The 17,128-nt window shown below is 43.7% G+C and overlaps 1 protein-coding gene across 1 annotated transcript; it reads right to left on the bottom strand.

The window, feature by feature from the left end:
• Positions 1 to 5,384: 5,384 nt before the first annotated feature.
• Positions 5,385 to 8,815, bottom strand: LOC126501779 (histone H1.4). Its single transcript, XM_050142631.1, has one exon. The coding sequence runs from the start codon at positions 8,758 to 8,760 to the stop codon at positions 8,101 to 8,103; it is 660 nt and encodes a 219-aa protein (XP_049998588.1). The 5' UTR covers positions 8,761 to 8,815; the 3' UTR covers positions 5,385 to 8,100.
• Positions 8,816 to 17,128: the final 8,313 nt, after the last annotated feature.

Here is a 17,128-nt window from a genome sequence, read left to right as displayed (position 1 = left end):
CCCCCCCCCCCCCCCCCCCCCCCCCGCCCCCCGCCCCATTGTTTTAAAGACAAGGTGTTGCTTTCTAGCCCAGGCCAGTCAGGAATTCACTGTGCCAGCTAGTTGACTTAAAGTTGTAGCCCTCTTTCTGCCTCTGCCTCTCAAATATTACAGAAGTCACTCTCCTTGCCTACTCTCTTTAAGTTGTGATCTGAAAGGATTTCTCCATCTTCGTTTTACTTCAATGGGATGAAAAGTATAAAGATTGCTAATTTTCTCTACCTAGTAGATAAGTAACCATCATTAATTTCAGAGATTTATATGAGCCATCTCAATCCTTAAAATAACTCTAGCCAATCAGTTTGGGCTACCCATACACTGAAACCCTTTTAATAGCTCATCTTGATCCTCTAGACTAGTGGCCACAGGCATGCATGTACTGAATTAACCAAGTCATCCTACAAATACTGAGTCTATATTTATAGAAGAGTCTTAACTATTAAAAGGACAGGATGAGCTAGGCACATGCCTTTAATCCCAACACTTGGGAAGCAGAAGCAGGTGGCTCTCTATGAGTTCGAAGCCTACAAAGGGAGTTCCAGGACAGTCAAGGTTACTTTGAGGAAACCTGTCTCAAAAAACAAAAAACAAACAAACAAAAGAAAAGAAAAAGGATGAGAAAAAAATGAAGACACCTTCCCTGTGGCTTGTTTTGGCTTGGTGATAGGAAGTGGGTACAGTCAACACGCACTGGTACCAACTGTAATGAACGTGAGCAGAGGAAGATAAAATGGGGACATGAGAGGACGTGTTACATCTGATCAGAAAGTTTCCCAAGTGTTGAGACATTTTAACCAGTCAACTTAACTCAAAACTCAAGGGTTTGAGATTCCATAATGGAGGTGTAAAGGCATGGTGGCAGGAATAGCTGAGAGTTTACATATTGGTCCACAAGCAAGAGTCAGGTAGAGCTAGCTAGGCATGGCAGGAATGTTTTGAAACTTCAAATTCTACCTTCCACGTCAGACTTCCTCCAACAGGGCCACACTTCCTAATCCTTCCCAAACAGTTCCACCAACTAGGACCAAATATGAAACTATGGAGGGCACTTTCATTCCAATCATCATATCTTTAAAGCATATGTTTCCGGGGCTGGAGAAATGGCTCAGTGGTTAAGAGCATCGCCTGCTCTTCCAAAGGTCCTGAGTTCAATTCCCAGCAACCTTACGGTGGCTCACAACTATCTGTAATGAGATCTTGTGCCCTTTTCTGGCCTGCAGGCATACAGACAGACAGAATATTGTATACATAATAAATAAATTTATAAAAAAAAAAAGCATATGTTTCCTCCCAGTGACCCTGAGCTGCTCGCGACAGTCTACTAGTTTCACTTGTGGTGGTAACATTGGCAAAGCCACATCTGTGTCTGGAAAGAAAGAAACTGAAGTTGAGCTGTGTAAGCCGTAACTCCTGTGCATGGGATTGAAGCCTAGAAACAAGTCTCATGGTTAAGGTTCTGGCGGTTTTTCCTGGGTTGTCAATATGTGTCTTTGTAGTGGGAACCTAATAGACTCATTGTATCTAGGGTAAACAGTAGAATGTATGGGTTGTTTCTCACTGTAGCTAGGGTAACAACTACGAATGTATCAGTGTTTGTGGAAGGTACCTAGACCTTGAGGAAGTCACAGTAGAAAACAGTGATTGTTTTCTATGATGTATGGAGTTATTTTTCTGAAGGAGCTTTCCATCTGTGGCTTGATTTTGGTCACAAGAGACGATCCAGGCACACTGGGAGGTCTTGAATTCTTGGGTACTGCAAATGGTACACAATAAGAACTAAAGGTTGCGGGGATGTCATGATTTCCTTCAGAGAACAGATAGAATAGATCAAAGGGGCTTCAGTGTGAGGAACTTGTTGTCCCCCAAACACAACTTTTGTGTACAATCAATAGATATGCTTCTGAACGCAAGTTCGAGAGTCAGCTCCCAGAAACTGTTCCTCCTTGCTGCCAGAGAGCCTAAAATTACATTCTGGGGTGACTTTCCTTCTTTAAACACCTGACATATCTTTATATTTATTTTGTATTTCACATTTGGTAGCTTATTTTTTTTTTTTTTTTGAGGCAGAGTTTCCCTGTAGTTTTGGAGCCTGTCCTGGAGCTCTTTAGACCAGGTTGACCTCGAACTCACAGAGATCTGCCTGCCTCTTCCTCCCAAGTGTTGGGATTAAAGTCATGAGCCACCACCGCCTGGCTTGGTAGCTTAATTTATTGGAAGTTTGTCATTACATTCAGCACCATCTTCTGCTTAGGACCCACATGTGAGAGAAACAGGATGGTGAACCAATACAAGATGCGAAGAGCTCTTCCCACCCTACCTTCCCAGGGCAGACCAGGCGGCCCACTTCATGCTGTTCACTGGAGAAAGGCCCCGGCTCTATGACCTAACTTAGAGCAGCATCTGTTATTGCTGGCGAGGGTTTATTTCTGGACCCACTGCAACATCTCTTGGCCTCAGGCCTGGTGAGCTCCTTGGATATGTATGTGTAAAATCATGTCCTCTAATCACTCCTGTGCCTTGTGTGGTCCAGCCACAGTGATCTGAGTCTCAACTGAGGCTGGGAACGGTCTATCCAGCTGAATGAGGTGTCCTGTTATCTCAGTGCATAGGCGATAAATGTTTCTACGGCAACCACATGATCCTCTTCCACGAAGAACGCCAGTGGGACATCAGGGTTTTCAGGCAAGGTCCACCACGGATTCTCGTTGACAGCATCTATCTCAAGCACTCCTGCTTTCTCCTGGACATCATATGTTTTCTTATCTCCTTACTCAAGAGAATAGTGTACTTGAGAGCACCTTCCATTCTGTACTTTGTCTTGGATGATTTTAATGTGTGCTATTTTTGTTATACCGTTCTATAACTTTGTGTACAGTAGTTTGCTCATTTATTTGAGATAGGGTCTTGCTATGTACTCAATATGTAGTCCAAGCTCCCCTTGAATTCTAACTTTTGATGTACTTCAGTGTGACCCTGAGTTCCTGATTCTCCTGCTCCCACCTCCCAAGTGTGGAGGTTCATTGCTTTGCAATTCTTCAGGGCTAAATCTTCTATTTTGTTTCTTCTTCATTTATATTTTCCTCCTAATTCTTAATCTACTAGCTTATATTTTTGATATTATACTTAAAAATTTGTCAATTAGTACTCTTAGACTTTACATATTAATTAAATGTGTTTTAACATTGGGTCTAGCTTTGTTTTGTTTTCATATTTTGATTTCCCTGGCTGTCTTGGCACTCTCTATGCAAATCATAGCAAGCAGGTCTCGAACTCACATTCATCCTCCTGCCTCTGCTTCCCAAGTGCTGGGATTGAAGGCATGCACCACCATCCCAGAATCTTTGTGCTTAACTTTAAGACCCATTGATTTGTTAATCTAGATTATTTTCATATTCATTTCATACTCTGCAGTACTGAGATTTAATTGTCTTACAAGTATGTATTTTTCTTGCTTTAACTCCCTTTTATTTCTTAAGCACATATTGGCCAAGCTTATTTGTTAGACAGTTCCAACAATCTTTACAGATTTGCTATAGTTTGCAGTTTCTCAAATTAGTTAATTCAAATTTTCTTAAAAGACAGAATAGGCTAACTTTGTCCTCTATGTTGAAAGGCGTTCATTACTGTACTCCATTTATGCAATGCCAGGAGTCATACGCAGGGACTTCATGCATGATAGGCAAGTAAGCGAGAAACTGAGCTACAACCCCATTGACCAGAGTGTTGCTTATTCTGTCCACTCTTCCTCTTTCTGTGATCTCATTCACTAGGGACTAACAATGCTTCCCCTTCCATCTAGTCTTTCCTCCTTTCCCCCTTTTCCCTCTCTTTCTTTTCTTTTTTTTTTAAGATAGGGTTCCACTATATAGACTGGACTTCTTTTTTTTTTCTTTCAGAGATTTATATATTTTTCTTTTATGTGTATGAATGCCTTGCCTGCGTTTATATATGTGGATTATATATGTGCCTGGTGACCAAGAGAGCCAGAGGAGGGCCTCCAGAGAATTTTATTTGTTAAGAACTTATAGTTTGGGCTCTGTTCCTGCAGAGTTACTATCCCCCTTACACACGGCAAATCTTAGGGCATTTTGCAGTCTTTCTAACCAGCAGAAGCTTCTACTTCGATTATTATTATTATTATTATTTTGTTTTTTTTGAGACAGGGTTTCTCTTTGGAGCCTGTCCTGGAACTCACTCTGTAGACCAGGCTGGCCTCAAACTCACAGAGATCCACCTGCCTCTGCCTCCTGAGCACTGGGATTAAAGGCGTGCACCACCACTGTCCAACTCTACTTCAATTCTTTATCTTCTTCATTTATTCCAGTCTCAAAATATCACCAAAGAAGAGCAGTGCAGAACCACGAAACCAGTGATAAACAGGCTTTCTTTCTTTCTTCCTTTTTTTTTTTTTTTTTTTTTGAAGCATGACCTCTTTATGTCTGCTGGCTGTCCTGGAACTCATTATGTAGGCCAGGTTGGCCTCAGGCTCAAAGAGATCCATCTGCCTCTGTCTCTGAGCACTGGGATTAAAGGCATGGATCACCATGCCTAGTTAAAGTATTCATGTTTGAAAAATAATGCTGTGATTTATTTCATGTTCTTACCTTCTTTCTGTTTTAATTCATATAGCTATGAACTAAAATTCATAGCCCGCACATATCACAAAATAAAAATCTGACTTATATGCTGAGATCACTGTATAAACCTGCCTCCAATGGCTACAGCGAGGTCATTTTACAAAATGAATTTTAATAAATAACATCTTTTAAAGAAGAAAGGCAGTAGGTTGCCCATCGAAAGGACACAGCTCACCAAGCTGTCTTCACCATAGTAATGAGCAATTGGTCTAAGAAAGGCGATGGTCCCAGGAAGTTTATAAATTCAACACATAAAGAATAGGTAGTCGGTGAATGAGTTACAGCCCGAAAGCCTAAGAAACTGTGTCAGGAAAAGCTCTGCGAGTTCAAAAAAATATAAAAATACATATATCAAATAAACGTTTCAAAAAAAAAAAAAAAGCCGGGCAGTGGTGGCCCACGCCTTTTAAATCCCAGCACTCGGGAGGCAGAGGCAGGCGGATCTCTGTGAGTTCGAGACCAGCCTGGTATACAGAGGTAGTTCCAGGACAGGCTCCAAAGCCACAGAGAAACCCTGTCTCGAAAAACCAAAAAAAAAAAAAAAAAAGAAAAACCAGATCTCTGTCTGTTCGAGGCCAACCTGGTCTACAAGAGCTAGTTCCAGAGCAGGCCACAGAGAAACCCTGTTTTGAAAAACCAAAGACAAACAAACAAACAAAAAAAACCAACCCCCCCCCAAAACTTATAGTTTGATTCTACAAGACATGATGACCATTTTGTAATAATTTTCATTTATTTGTTTCTAGTATTGCAAAATTCATCAACCCTAGAAAATTCTCAGCCGCGATTTCTACAACATTCATTGATGCACAGTTCGAAGACTGCAAAGTAATAATTTACTACCAGATCTACCTCGTGCTCCAAGATGGAAAATACCTTAACGAAACCTGAATTAAACCCGCAGCTTAACTACTTGCATCTGTTGGTCTAAATGCTGGAAATTAATAAACAAGCCCGGTTCAGAACCAAGCTCAGAGCTTGGGCTTTTCTGTGTAGTCATCTGAGGGTAGGCTACCTGTGCCTGACAGTATGGATTTCCAGGTCAGCCTCTGCGGAGAAAAGAGCTTTTGTCTGGTGTCTCAGCATCACCTGCTCAAGATTATGGGTAAGACTCCACTTAATGGTGCAGCTCCACGTAGCACCTTTAGTACCCACGTTTAGGTTGGGCAAAAGTGTTTGGGTTTGTTTCACATAGGCCAAGTCCTTTGAGCTGACCAGCATCCTATTTTGCGAAAGAAAAACATCATCAGGATTTCTATTTCTCCATCCAGGTGTCAAGCATATATTAAACAAAAACCTAACCTCACAATATGAACCTGTTTATGACGGTGTGAGAAGTTTCTAAGTTCACTACTTCCTCCATCACACCCGAATTATTTCAAATTCAGCCTGATCGTGTGTTTGCTTTTTCCTAGCCACACCCCTTCCCAATCTCTCTATTTTCTTGATTTGTTTTTGCCCCTATTAGCTCTTCCCCGACTGCGAGATGCCGGTTTGTCTCCTGAACAGCGACACCTGGGAGACCTGGGTTTTACTCCTCTTGCTTCTTGCTTCCCGGGTATCACAGGCGCGCCATCATGCGGGGCACCCAGGAACATACTTGCTGACATCTGCTCAAAAACCATGAACTAAGTAACTGTCAATGACACAGTAACAAAGAGCCTGGACATCCCAGATTGCTTTCCTTTTCGCCAGTGGCAAACCGAAACTGGCTCGCTTACAAAGCAATCATGCCCAAGCACCCACATTTCTGTGGGAACTCTTGTCTTAGATTCTCTTTTAGCAGCACATACCTTATAGAAGGAAAAAGCTTGGGGAGAAAAAGGAAAAGATCCAAGCTAAGGGAAATTGTTTGAGCATGCTCAGCTGTGCTCAGGGAGAGCAAACTTGGGAGTCTAAGACCAATTCAGTCTCTAGAAGAGGAACATGGACATCTATGCACCCGGACAGAGAGCTGTACCCTTAAAATGACACCATTAGTTAATTTTAGTACCTGTAATTAAGCGACAGCGAATTAACTATGTGGACTTTGTACGTGCCAGTACATCTGCGGTTTCTGGAAGCTGTTGCCATTTCCAGGGCACTACGGATTTCACACAAACACAAGTAGCCTGCGAAGGCAGGCATGCTAGTGCATGCGAATTCTTTTCATTTGGGGGAAAAAAATGGGAATTCCAGGCTAACTTGGCTAGCCACGTGCCCAACAGACTGGGGGAAAACAAAAAAAGCATAGTTTTAAGTTTGAGGATACTTTAAACTACAACCCATTTTTTGAAAGGATGCACGGCTCTGAAAAAAAAAAAGTCTTTGAAATCAAGAGTGAAAAATGCCTACTCGACTGATTTACTTGGTGACGGCCTTGGTACTTGTCCAGCTTCCTGGGCCACGCAGGCTCACGGATCTGAAATGTGATGGTCGGTCGCTTTTTGTAAACGCGGCGCGATTCCTCTCGGGCTATGAGCTCGAAGATGCTATTGACATACGAGTTCATGATGTCAAGGGCCTGGGAAGAGATGCCCGTGTCTGGGTGCACCTGCTTCAGCACCTTGTACACGTACACCGAGTAGCTCTCCTTGCGGCTGAGCTGGCGGTACGCCTTGCTGTCCTGCGCACTGATGACCACGGAAGTCCTTCTTTGGAGCGAGCGCAGACTTAGTCGGCTCAGGCGTCACTGTTCAAAATCTTAAGTCCAACAGGAACACCAAACAAACATTTGGATAAATAAGCACCCCACCACCAGCTACACCATAACCACTTACATTACGCAGTATTCAAATGAGGTTAATAAGATTTCCTTCAGGATTGGATTAGTTTTAGTGTTTCGTCACGAATGGGAACGGAAACTACACTTGAAGGTCCAAGGTTTCATTGGCTGCCTTGTCACTTTGCATTCGCCAATCAGGAAGTACGAACTGAACTGCACAAATCTGCTATAGCAAGCCTATTCAAGTACGATCGCTGTTAAAACCTGAGAAGTATGGAACTTTTTAAGAGGATACCGTTTCGGTGTGGGGAACTCACCAGTGAGAACTGCAAAATTAAGGCGTTGCTGGCCAGGCCCTTTATCCGAGTTACTCTTTAATACTAACAATCCCACCACCTAGACTCCTCCTTAAGTTTTCTACTTATTATCGTAGCACCGTAAGATTAAACCCTTTCATTCCTATAGCTGTCTGGCTTTTACATACAGATATGGGAAAGTTACCATTTGTCCTTAGAAAGGTGGTTTGCTACACAACTCTCAAACCCACTTATCCGCCCACACCCGGATCCCCCGGGTCCTGTCTGCTCCCGCAAGTCCATCCCACCCACATTAGCCACGCCCCCACAGAAAGTGCAACAGCTCCTTCCCTGAGATTTGTGGGTGGCTCTGAAAAGAGCCTTTGGGTTGTTGGGCTTCTAAGCAGTTGGCCAAAGAAAATCTTTACTTTTTCTTGGCTGCGGTTTTCTTTGGCTTAGCTGCCTTCGGCTTGGCGGTTTTTGGTTTGGCCGCCTTGGGCTTCACCGCTTTCGCCTTGGCAGGGCTCTTGGGCGCCTTCTTGGGCTTAGCTGCCTTAGCCTTTTTCGGGCTCTTAGCTTTTTTGGCTCCTGCAGCTGCAGCCGGCTTCTTGGCTTTCTTTGGGGTCTTCTTGGTGGCTTTCTTCGGAGTCGCTGCTCCCGCAGCCTTCTTGGGCTTCTTGGCTGCGCCCGCGGGCTTCTTAGCCTTGGCAGCCCCGGTCTTCTTGGCTTTGGGCTTGGACTCGCCGGAAGCCGCCTTCTTGTTGAGCTTGAAGGAGCCGGAGGCGCCGGTGCCCTTGGTCTGCACCAGGGTGCCCTTGCTCACCAGGCTCTTGAGCCCCAGCTTGATGCGGCTGTTGTTCTTCTCCACATCGTAGCCGGCGGCCGCCAGCGCCTTCTTGAGCGCGGCCAGGGACACGCCGCTGCGCTCCTTGGATGCGGCCACGGCCTTGGTGATGAGCTCGGACACCGGGGGTCCGGACGCCTTGCGCTTCGCGCCACCTGCAGCCTTGCGGGCCTTCTTCTTGACGGGGGTCTTCTCGGCGGGGGCCGGTGCGGCGGGCGCGGCAGGCGCGGTCTCGGACATGGCGAAGCGTGTGTGAGAAAAGAGGACTCGAGCCGGAAGCAGAGGCACTGGCCGGGACTCGGGCCGCGGCGCTGCGCCCGCCCGTTTATATAGGGCGGAGCTGCGTCGTGATTGGTGCGCTGTCCAGCCCGCCTCGCTGGCAGCCTCGGAGTGTCCTCTCGGATGCCGAGTTGTGTTTGTTACACCTCAAAAAAAGCCAAAAATGTCAAAATTCCCTACTTCGAATTGCTTGATTTTCCTCAAATAATGATCCCTGAAGCCTCGGGCTTCATGCACATCTCAAATGGTAAGCAAAGCATCAAGCCTTCTGTTAAAAACTTGCAATATTTCCCGCGGTGCTCAGCAAATTTCAACTCAGAGAAACAAAACTTTCTATTTTCTTCGTAAATTATAAACTGATCTTCGACTGTACAGTTTTCTGACCCGTCAGAGTCGATTCTCCAAGTGGTTAGCTTCTTATGTGGCTAAAAACCTTGCCACTGGCATTAAGATTTTTATTACAAATCTGCACTTAAGTGGGGGAAGTAACACAGGCTCCTCCGAGAGTCCTGCCTATTGAGCCGAGGGCATTTGAGTTCATCAAACTGGTTTACTTCAATCTTTAGCAGATTATTTCCCATTTTGAGATAAATTCTGCTCTCCTAAGCCATGAGCCTATGTATCTATGGTTTTATTTCTGCCCGTTTCACCTAAGTTTTTAACTAATTTCTTAGGATAATTCTTTTCTTTCTGCTCCCAAGGGTTGGGGGCGGGGCTGTTGCATTTCCATCTCTCTGGACAACTACTCCTTTGGGTTGAGGTACCTTAAATTCAGAGTATAAGGGTGCCGGGAGACTCCAAAACATACTTATGGTGTAGACATGAAAATGACTAATTTCCAAGTAGTAAATAAACGATGTTCTCGAAGTCTTTGGGAGTAGAGGTGAGCTTAACTTTGAGGAATTTCTTTTGGGTCTTGCAGAGTTGTGAAATACATTTTAATACTATGCTATATTAAAACTAGATAAAACTGAAATTGAAACATTGATCAAGAGAAAAATAAGTGAAAAGTGTAGCCCAGAACATCACTACTGCCATCTTAAAGAAACTCAGACCTGTTACTGAACAGCTGCTCTCCATATATGGCTAGTCCTCATGAAGACATTGTCTAATGTTTCCCGGATCTCCCTGAACACAGGGTGATTGAGGAGTTAAGAGTTTAATCTTAGAATCAGTTTTGAGAAGGTATTAAACAGAATCTTTGTCTTCTGAAGACATGCTTAGCAGACATTCAAAGAGTGGGTTCAGCTTTTCAACCAAGGAAATGTCTAAGAGGATAATGCAAGCCCAATGGCAATGATTATTTCTTGGAAGTTTGGGTGAAATTGTCTTCAGAAATAATAAGGCTCCCATTACAGAGATAAGATGCAATGTTGACTACTAGTATAAAGTGATAGCTGTTGTTTTCTGATACGATTGGCTCTGGCATCAATTATCACCAATTGCACAGTTCCAAACTCCGCAGACAATGCTAATGAAGGGAACATGGAAGTTCAACACGCTGTTAATGAGGTGTTCTTAAAATCCTGTAGTATTATCTTTAATGTTAAGTTTGATATGAAAGTGGTTTATATTATCAGTATTTCCACGATATAATATATGTCTCCAATTTCATGTATTAATAAATGCCAACTGTGGTATTCACTAAAGCTCTGAGCTAGAGTAGAGAAACTGTGTGGGTGTTTGATGTTGAAACAAAAACACTCCTGTAAATGGAAGGATTTTACACAACATTGATATTTGTTCCTTTATTTCTCATTGTCTTTAAGATGGGGGGGGCACTTAAATTCCCTGAGTTTTGAGACAAATATAGTCCTTCATTTCTCCCCTTTCATATACGATACATTTTCTGAGACTAAAACTATTCGCTTGACAGAGAAGCCGATGAACATTGCCCAACATTAAGATTTTAATACTTTTCTACAATGAGATAGAAACAATATCAAAGGTTTCACTCTTTTACATTAAGCTGCAGGTCTAACTAACAATAGCAGAACTGCACACGAATGGGTGCAATTCTTGTATTTCAACTACAAATCTCCAAACTCAAATCTCCAAATATTCTCCAGGTGATTCTGACTAGCGACTCTTCTTGTGTCTCAAAATATGAACGTTTTAGGGTTTGCATAGCACGCTCCTACCCAGCCACGTCTGAGAGCTGCTGCTAGCTTGAACGAACCAAGGCAAACAAACATGTTTCTTGTCATGTAGGTATTTCTGTGATTTCTGTGGAAAGCCAGGCTTGCCTGTTGTTCTAGTTTGCTTTCTGTTGTAATAAACTCTTTGACCAAAAGCAGCTTGGGGAGCAAAGAGTTTCAGATTACAGGTTACAGTCTATCATCCCGGGAAGCCAAGAAGAAAATGAAGACATAAACCCGAGCATAATCCAACTGAGGAAAGCTACCTCCTGGCTCACGCTCTGTTACTTTCTTTATATAGCTCAGTCCCATTTGCCTAGGAATAGCACTGCCTACAGTGGACTGGGCCCTTCTACATCAATTAGAAGTCTAGAAAATCCCCACAGACATGCCCCAGGGCCGATCTGATGGGAGCAATTGCCTGTTCCCAGGTGTGTCAAGTTGCCAATCAAGATTACCTAAGTCACCTGCAAAAAACTGGGCCAGGACTAAGCTGCTGGATGGGAGCTCCTGGTAGGAAGATGGGGCAGCTGCATGCAGCTGAAGGCTGGTGTACAACTGGGTCAAGGTGAAAAGTTGGAGTTCAGTTCATCGTGGCGGGAGCAGTCTCTGTAGGGGACCCATCTTCAGGCTGAAACTTCTGGGGCCACGGGGAAGAAAGCAGTGGTGGGTGTTTCCTGCATAAACTGTCACTACTGGGACCAGATTCAAGCTTTGCCTTCCTGAGCTCAGTGGAGGGAGGCTCTGCCACCTCCTCGAGGCTAATGCACTGGTGTTTTTACCTAACTATGCCTGTGTCAAACAATACACATTTTCTCAGGACTTCACTTTCCCTCAACACTCCTGTCTCAGCCTCCTCTGCACTAGAGTGACAGGCAAAGCCCACTGTTCCTGTCCGACTTTTATAGTCGCTACTAGAAATTTGGGAGTGTTAGAAACGGAGGATACTCTGGTCATTTTCATTTTGGATAGGTTAGCAAATGTGGTAAGGGGAACAATGTGATTTGTAGAAAAGCTGAAAGAAATTGGAGGCATGGTTTTGATTCCTTTCACTACACAATTCTGAATTCATTGCCATTTTAATATGATGCTATGTATGATCTATCATGGCTAATGTATTAAAGACAGAATTTGTGGATGAGATGTTTGAAAAAGAAACAGAATACTTATTATCTTAGGCATCACTTTTCATTTCAGTAAAGATAAATAATAAGACTGTGGCTTGTCTACCCGGAGCTATACTCTGCAGCAGCGTTTGAAACGATGAAAACCAGAAACAATCTGTGTGCCCATATGAATGAGGATGATTTACTGACCTTGATATGTCCACTTGATCAAGGAACAAACAGCTGTCCGAGGAAGAGCGCTATGGACTAATTTGAACTGAATTACTGGACCGACCTCCAAGTAATAAGATAAACCCAAAAGAATATTCATGCTATGAAAAGAAGACAAAGTAAGAAAGATGCTTTTTGTTCATCTGTATAGAATAAATTCAGGGAAGTATTTATTAAGTATTTACTAAGTATTAAAAGCCGAAGTGAGGGCTGGAGAGATGGCTCAGTGGTTAAGAGCACTGGCTGCTCTTCCAGAGGTCCTGAGTTCAATTCCCAGCAACCACATGGTGGCTTACAACCATCTGTAATGAGATCTGGAGCCCTCTTCTGGCGTGCGGGCATACACGGAGGCAGAATGTTTTATACATAATTAATAAATAAAAGCTGAAGTGATCGTTTACTCATAGGAGGTAGAAGAGAAATAAATAGAAAGGGTAGCAGGAAGAGAGGATATATTCTTTCTATATTCTTTCATACAACGCGAAATTGAAACTGAGCAAAACAAGCTCTTAATGAAGTAATTAAGAGCAACAGGAATCCACTTGACTACAAACACTGACGCAGGAGTGAAGCTGCGTAAATGAAGAGCAGGAGAGGCCTGCCCAACGCCTCTTGGCCCCGGGTGGTGGAAGACGACCACCTGGCGCCATTCCAATGAGCAACTCTATGGCGGGGAAATGGCAGAGAAAGAGAAACAGAGCAGCTCGTGTGCTGTGGGGAGAGGGGAAACTGAGGAAGTCAAGGGGGTGAGCAACAGGCTGATGTGGGTGGCCTACTTGCCATCCGGGGCCATGGTGATTTCCGGGCCCAGGCTACTGCCCAGTACCACGACTGGATCTGTAGTCCTATCATAGCAGGGGCTGTGTTGATGTGTGTGGCTCATGTTGCCCCCAAAGGCCACACGACTGCCCAGGGTCTGGACTGCCACCTCTGGCCATGTTGGTGTTCAAGGGCCCTTCTGCCTTTTTTGCCTTGCTGATCTGGGTGGCTCGCGCTGCCTCCCAAGGCCATACTACAGCTGGGGTCTGTGTTGATAACCTGTGACCCTTATTACTACTGGGGACCTTGCGAGCCCTGCGGGTTGAAAGAATCACGCCTTTTGAAACCCAAGGGCTGTGCTGAGCTGGCTCCACCCTTCACTAGGAGATCTGGTACAGCCCAACACTAGCCCGAGCAGCTGGAGCACTGGCCCCACCCCACATAGTAGAGCTGATCCCATTCCTCACCATAGGATGCTGTGGATGTAGGAGAGGGGGCTACCGCCCTTGCCTGAGGGCGGTGGTCCCAGCAGAGGCCTGGATTGACTAACTCAGCTATCACCCAGACCCACATCCAGTGTTTTGAGTAGGTCCACCCCAATATCTACCCCATCTATGACCTGCTGAAGTGCATGAAGGTACTGGCCCTGTGGAACCAGAGGTGCATGCTCTCTATGACTTGGGGCAACCCCAGGATATCCAAGAGGAGTTTCGGTAAGGGTCCGGTATTGATGTTGTACCAGAAGCCAGAGAGGCCTTGAAGCAGACCAACAAGTCAGTGCAGTGAGCATTTGCCTGTAAAGCTGTTTGAACAAAAGGATACCCTGCTTGACACACCACATGACTGACGCACCACATGACTGACACACCACATGGGAGCTCCCAGTGCCGCTAAGATGAATGAAGAAATGATGGAGAGGTGGGAAAGATGGAGCAAACCGAGCTTTTCTTTTTTTGTTTGTTGTTTTATTCTAATTAATATTGTTATTTTTAAAAATTTTCTTTTAGGGGTGCTGCAAGAGTCAAGGGAGGGTATGAGGGACTGGGAAGTGAATGGGGTTTGTGAGCATTACATGACATTCTCAAAGAATCAATGAAAAGTTAAGGTTTAAAAAAATGACGACCATGAGAACATTGGGGGAATTAAGAAAGATAAAGACAGGGCTGGAGAGATAGCTCAGCGGTCAACAGCACTGACTGTTCTTCCAGAGGTCCTGAGTTCAATTCCCAGCAACCACATGGTGGCTCACTACCATCTATAATGAGATCTGGTGCCCTCTTCTGGGGTGCAGGTATGCATGCAGGCAGAACACTACATAATAAATAAATAAATCTTTAAAAAAAAGATAAAGATAAACTTAAATTATGAAAAAAAACAAAGATACAACTCCCCATGCAGTGATCTAGTGGAAGGGCTTCCTCAGGAATATGGGTTATGGATTTTAAAAAAACTGTCTCTATTCATTACACTTAGATGGACATCTATAATATTCCATGTTGTAGACAACGAGACCAGAGTTTTCTCTTGTGGATGTCAGTGACATGAATAGAATTAATTTGTATTACAGTATTACTGGAAGCCACTTTAAAGTGGAACCACATTTATAAAAACAGAACGCAGGTCTATGTGTGAATGCTGGCAAAACACCATATATACACACGTCTTCTTTCTCAGCTGACCGCACACAGAAGTAGTCCACTTCTTAGGGGTAATTACCACACTGATAAGGCTTTTTTTTTTTTTTTTTTTTTTTTTTTTTTTTTTTTTTTTTTTTTTGGTTTTTCGAGACAGGGTTTCTCTGTAGCTTTGGAGCCTGTCCTGGAACTCCCTTTGTAGACCAGGCCGGCCTCGAACTCACAGAGCTGATAAGGCTTTTATACACCATTCACCAACAAAAGGAACTAGTGTTCCTTACTGATGTTTGTTGAATTCCATGGCTAGGGTGTGGGGAACTACAGAATGGGCCTGGATTATGTGCAAGGTGAGAAAATGAGGTTGGGGAAAAAGAAAAGAAAAGAAATGAAAAGAAAAATGGAGGTTTCTTGAAACATGAAAGCCAGGTAATCTCAAGGAATTCATAATGGCCAGAATTAGTACTATTTGACAAAAGGATAAGAATATGAATAAGAATAAAAGGAAGAATTTGATTTTGATTTTAACCCAGAGAATGATATATATATATATATGTATATAATTATATATTTACAAATAAATAGAGGTGTTGAAAATGTTCATATGGTTCAAGTCTAATTAATAGATATGGAAGGAAAGAGGCAGACTATCATGCAATCACTCTTATGTTCTTTTTTTTTAGACTCTTATGTTCTTATAGATGCACTCTATGATGGATGGGGAAGAACAGGATGCCCAGAGTTTTGCATATCTTCCTGGAAACATCTATTAGCTCTGAAGAAAAAGATAATGCATACACAGTGAAGAATTCCCAGAGTCATCACATTGACCTAGTAGGGTAAATTTCACAGAGACAAAATCTGTCTGTCTGTGCCTTTCTCACCTCATATCAAGAAGTATGCTTCATCATTTGGGGAATGTTTCCTGGAAGAAAAATTATATATCTCCCAGTTTGTGTTCCTGTTGCTGTCATAAACACCATGGCAAAAAAGCAACTTGGAGAGCATCTTAGTCACTATTCTGTGACTGTGAAGAGACACCCTGACCAAGGCAACTCTTATAAAAGAGAGTATTTAATTGGGGGCTTGCTTATAGTTTCAGAGTATTAGTGAAGTGTCATCATGGCAGGACGCCAAGATGGCAGGCATGGTGCTAGAGAAACAGAGAGAGAGACACACACACACAGAGAGAGAGAGAGAGAGAGAGAGAGAGAGAGAGAGAGAGAGAGAGAGAGAGAGAGAGAGAGAGCGCCTTGGCCACTAAACCTTCAGATATATGAGCCCAAGGGGGCTATTTTCATTCAAATCACCACAGGGAGGAAAAGATGATTTTTTTTTAAATCCTACTTGTTATAGTCTATCATTGAGAAGAGTCAAGCCATGAACTCAAGGCAGGAACCTGAAGGTACCGTGTAGGTGTTGAAATATGAGCGGCGGGGCTGCGTCCCCAACACCCCGGCCGCTTGGCTAGCTTATGCCCGAAATAACAACACACAAACTGTATTCATTTAAAGAACTGCTTGACCCATGAACTCTAGCCCTTACAGGCTAATTCTCGCACCTGGTCTAGCCCATTTCTAATGATGTTTGTAAGCACCCCAAGGTGCGCTTACCGGAAAGATTCTAGCCTAAGTCCATCGTGGGTTGCAGCTGCCTGGGAGAGCTGAGCATGGCGTCTCTGCTCCAGCAGAGCTGTCGGGTCTCTCCCCGGAAGCAGAGCAGAGTCTGACCTCACTTCCTCTTCCGCCCAGAATTCTATTCTGTTTACTCCTCCCATCTATGTTCCAAGCTGAGGCCAAGCAGTTGGTTTATTATAACTTAACCAATGAAATCAACAGATTGATATATGACACTCCCACATGTAGGAAAGTTGCTTACTGGCTTGTGGCTACTGGCTCATATTCAGCCAGCTTTCTTATTCAACCCAGGACCATTTCCACCATGGATGGCATTCCCTAGAGTGGACTGGATCTCTCATGTCAATCAGCAATCAAGAAGGTCTCTCATCAGACATGGTCACAGGACACTGGACATACTTCAGTTGAGACCCCACGACTTGTCAGATGATCCTGGGTCGTGTCAATTTGACAATAGAAGCATGCCAGGATGACACATAAAAGCACAAAAGATACATAAAAGTGAAAACATCAGACAAATGCAAATCAAAGGGCAGTCTTCAAAAGGAGTGGTGGTGATGGGGGGGGGGGTTCTAGCCAATGGTGGAGTATGTAGTTAGAGGACACTAGGAACTAGGAATCGTGTGCAGTCCCCACCTGAGCTTGGTCTTCAAAAGATGAGGCCACTGATGAACCATTACAGGCTGGAAGAGACAAAAGGAAAAAATAAAAATTAAAGTCCGTGATATTCTGAATCATGTCCAAGAGTCTGCAAAGGATGCTAGCAGGAAAATCTGCGGAGCTTGGAAACATATCTGAAGTTTAGTTAACATTGTATCAGTGTCCAT

This window comes from Alexandromys fortis, unplaced genomic scaffold (assembly GCF_014885135.2).
Source record: "Alexandromys fortis isolate MF-2015 unplaced genomic scaffold, M_Fortis_MF-2015_v1.1 scaffold_5, whole genome shotgun sequence".
Lineage (NCBI taxonomy): Eukaryota > Metazoa > Chordata > Mammalia > Rodentia > Cricetidae > Alexandromys > Alexandromys fortis.
The sequence above is the reverse complement of the archived record's forward strand: the minus strand, read 5'-3'. Positions and strand labels throughout refer to the sequence as shown.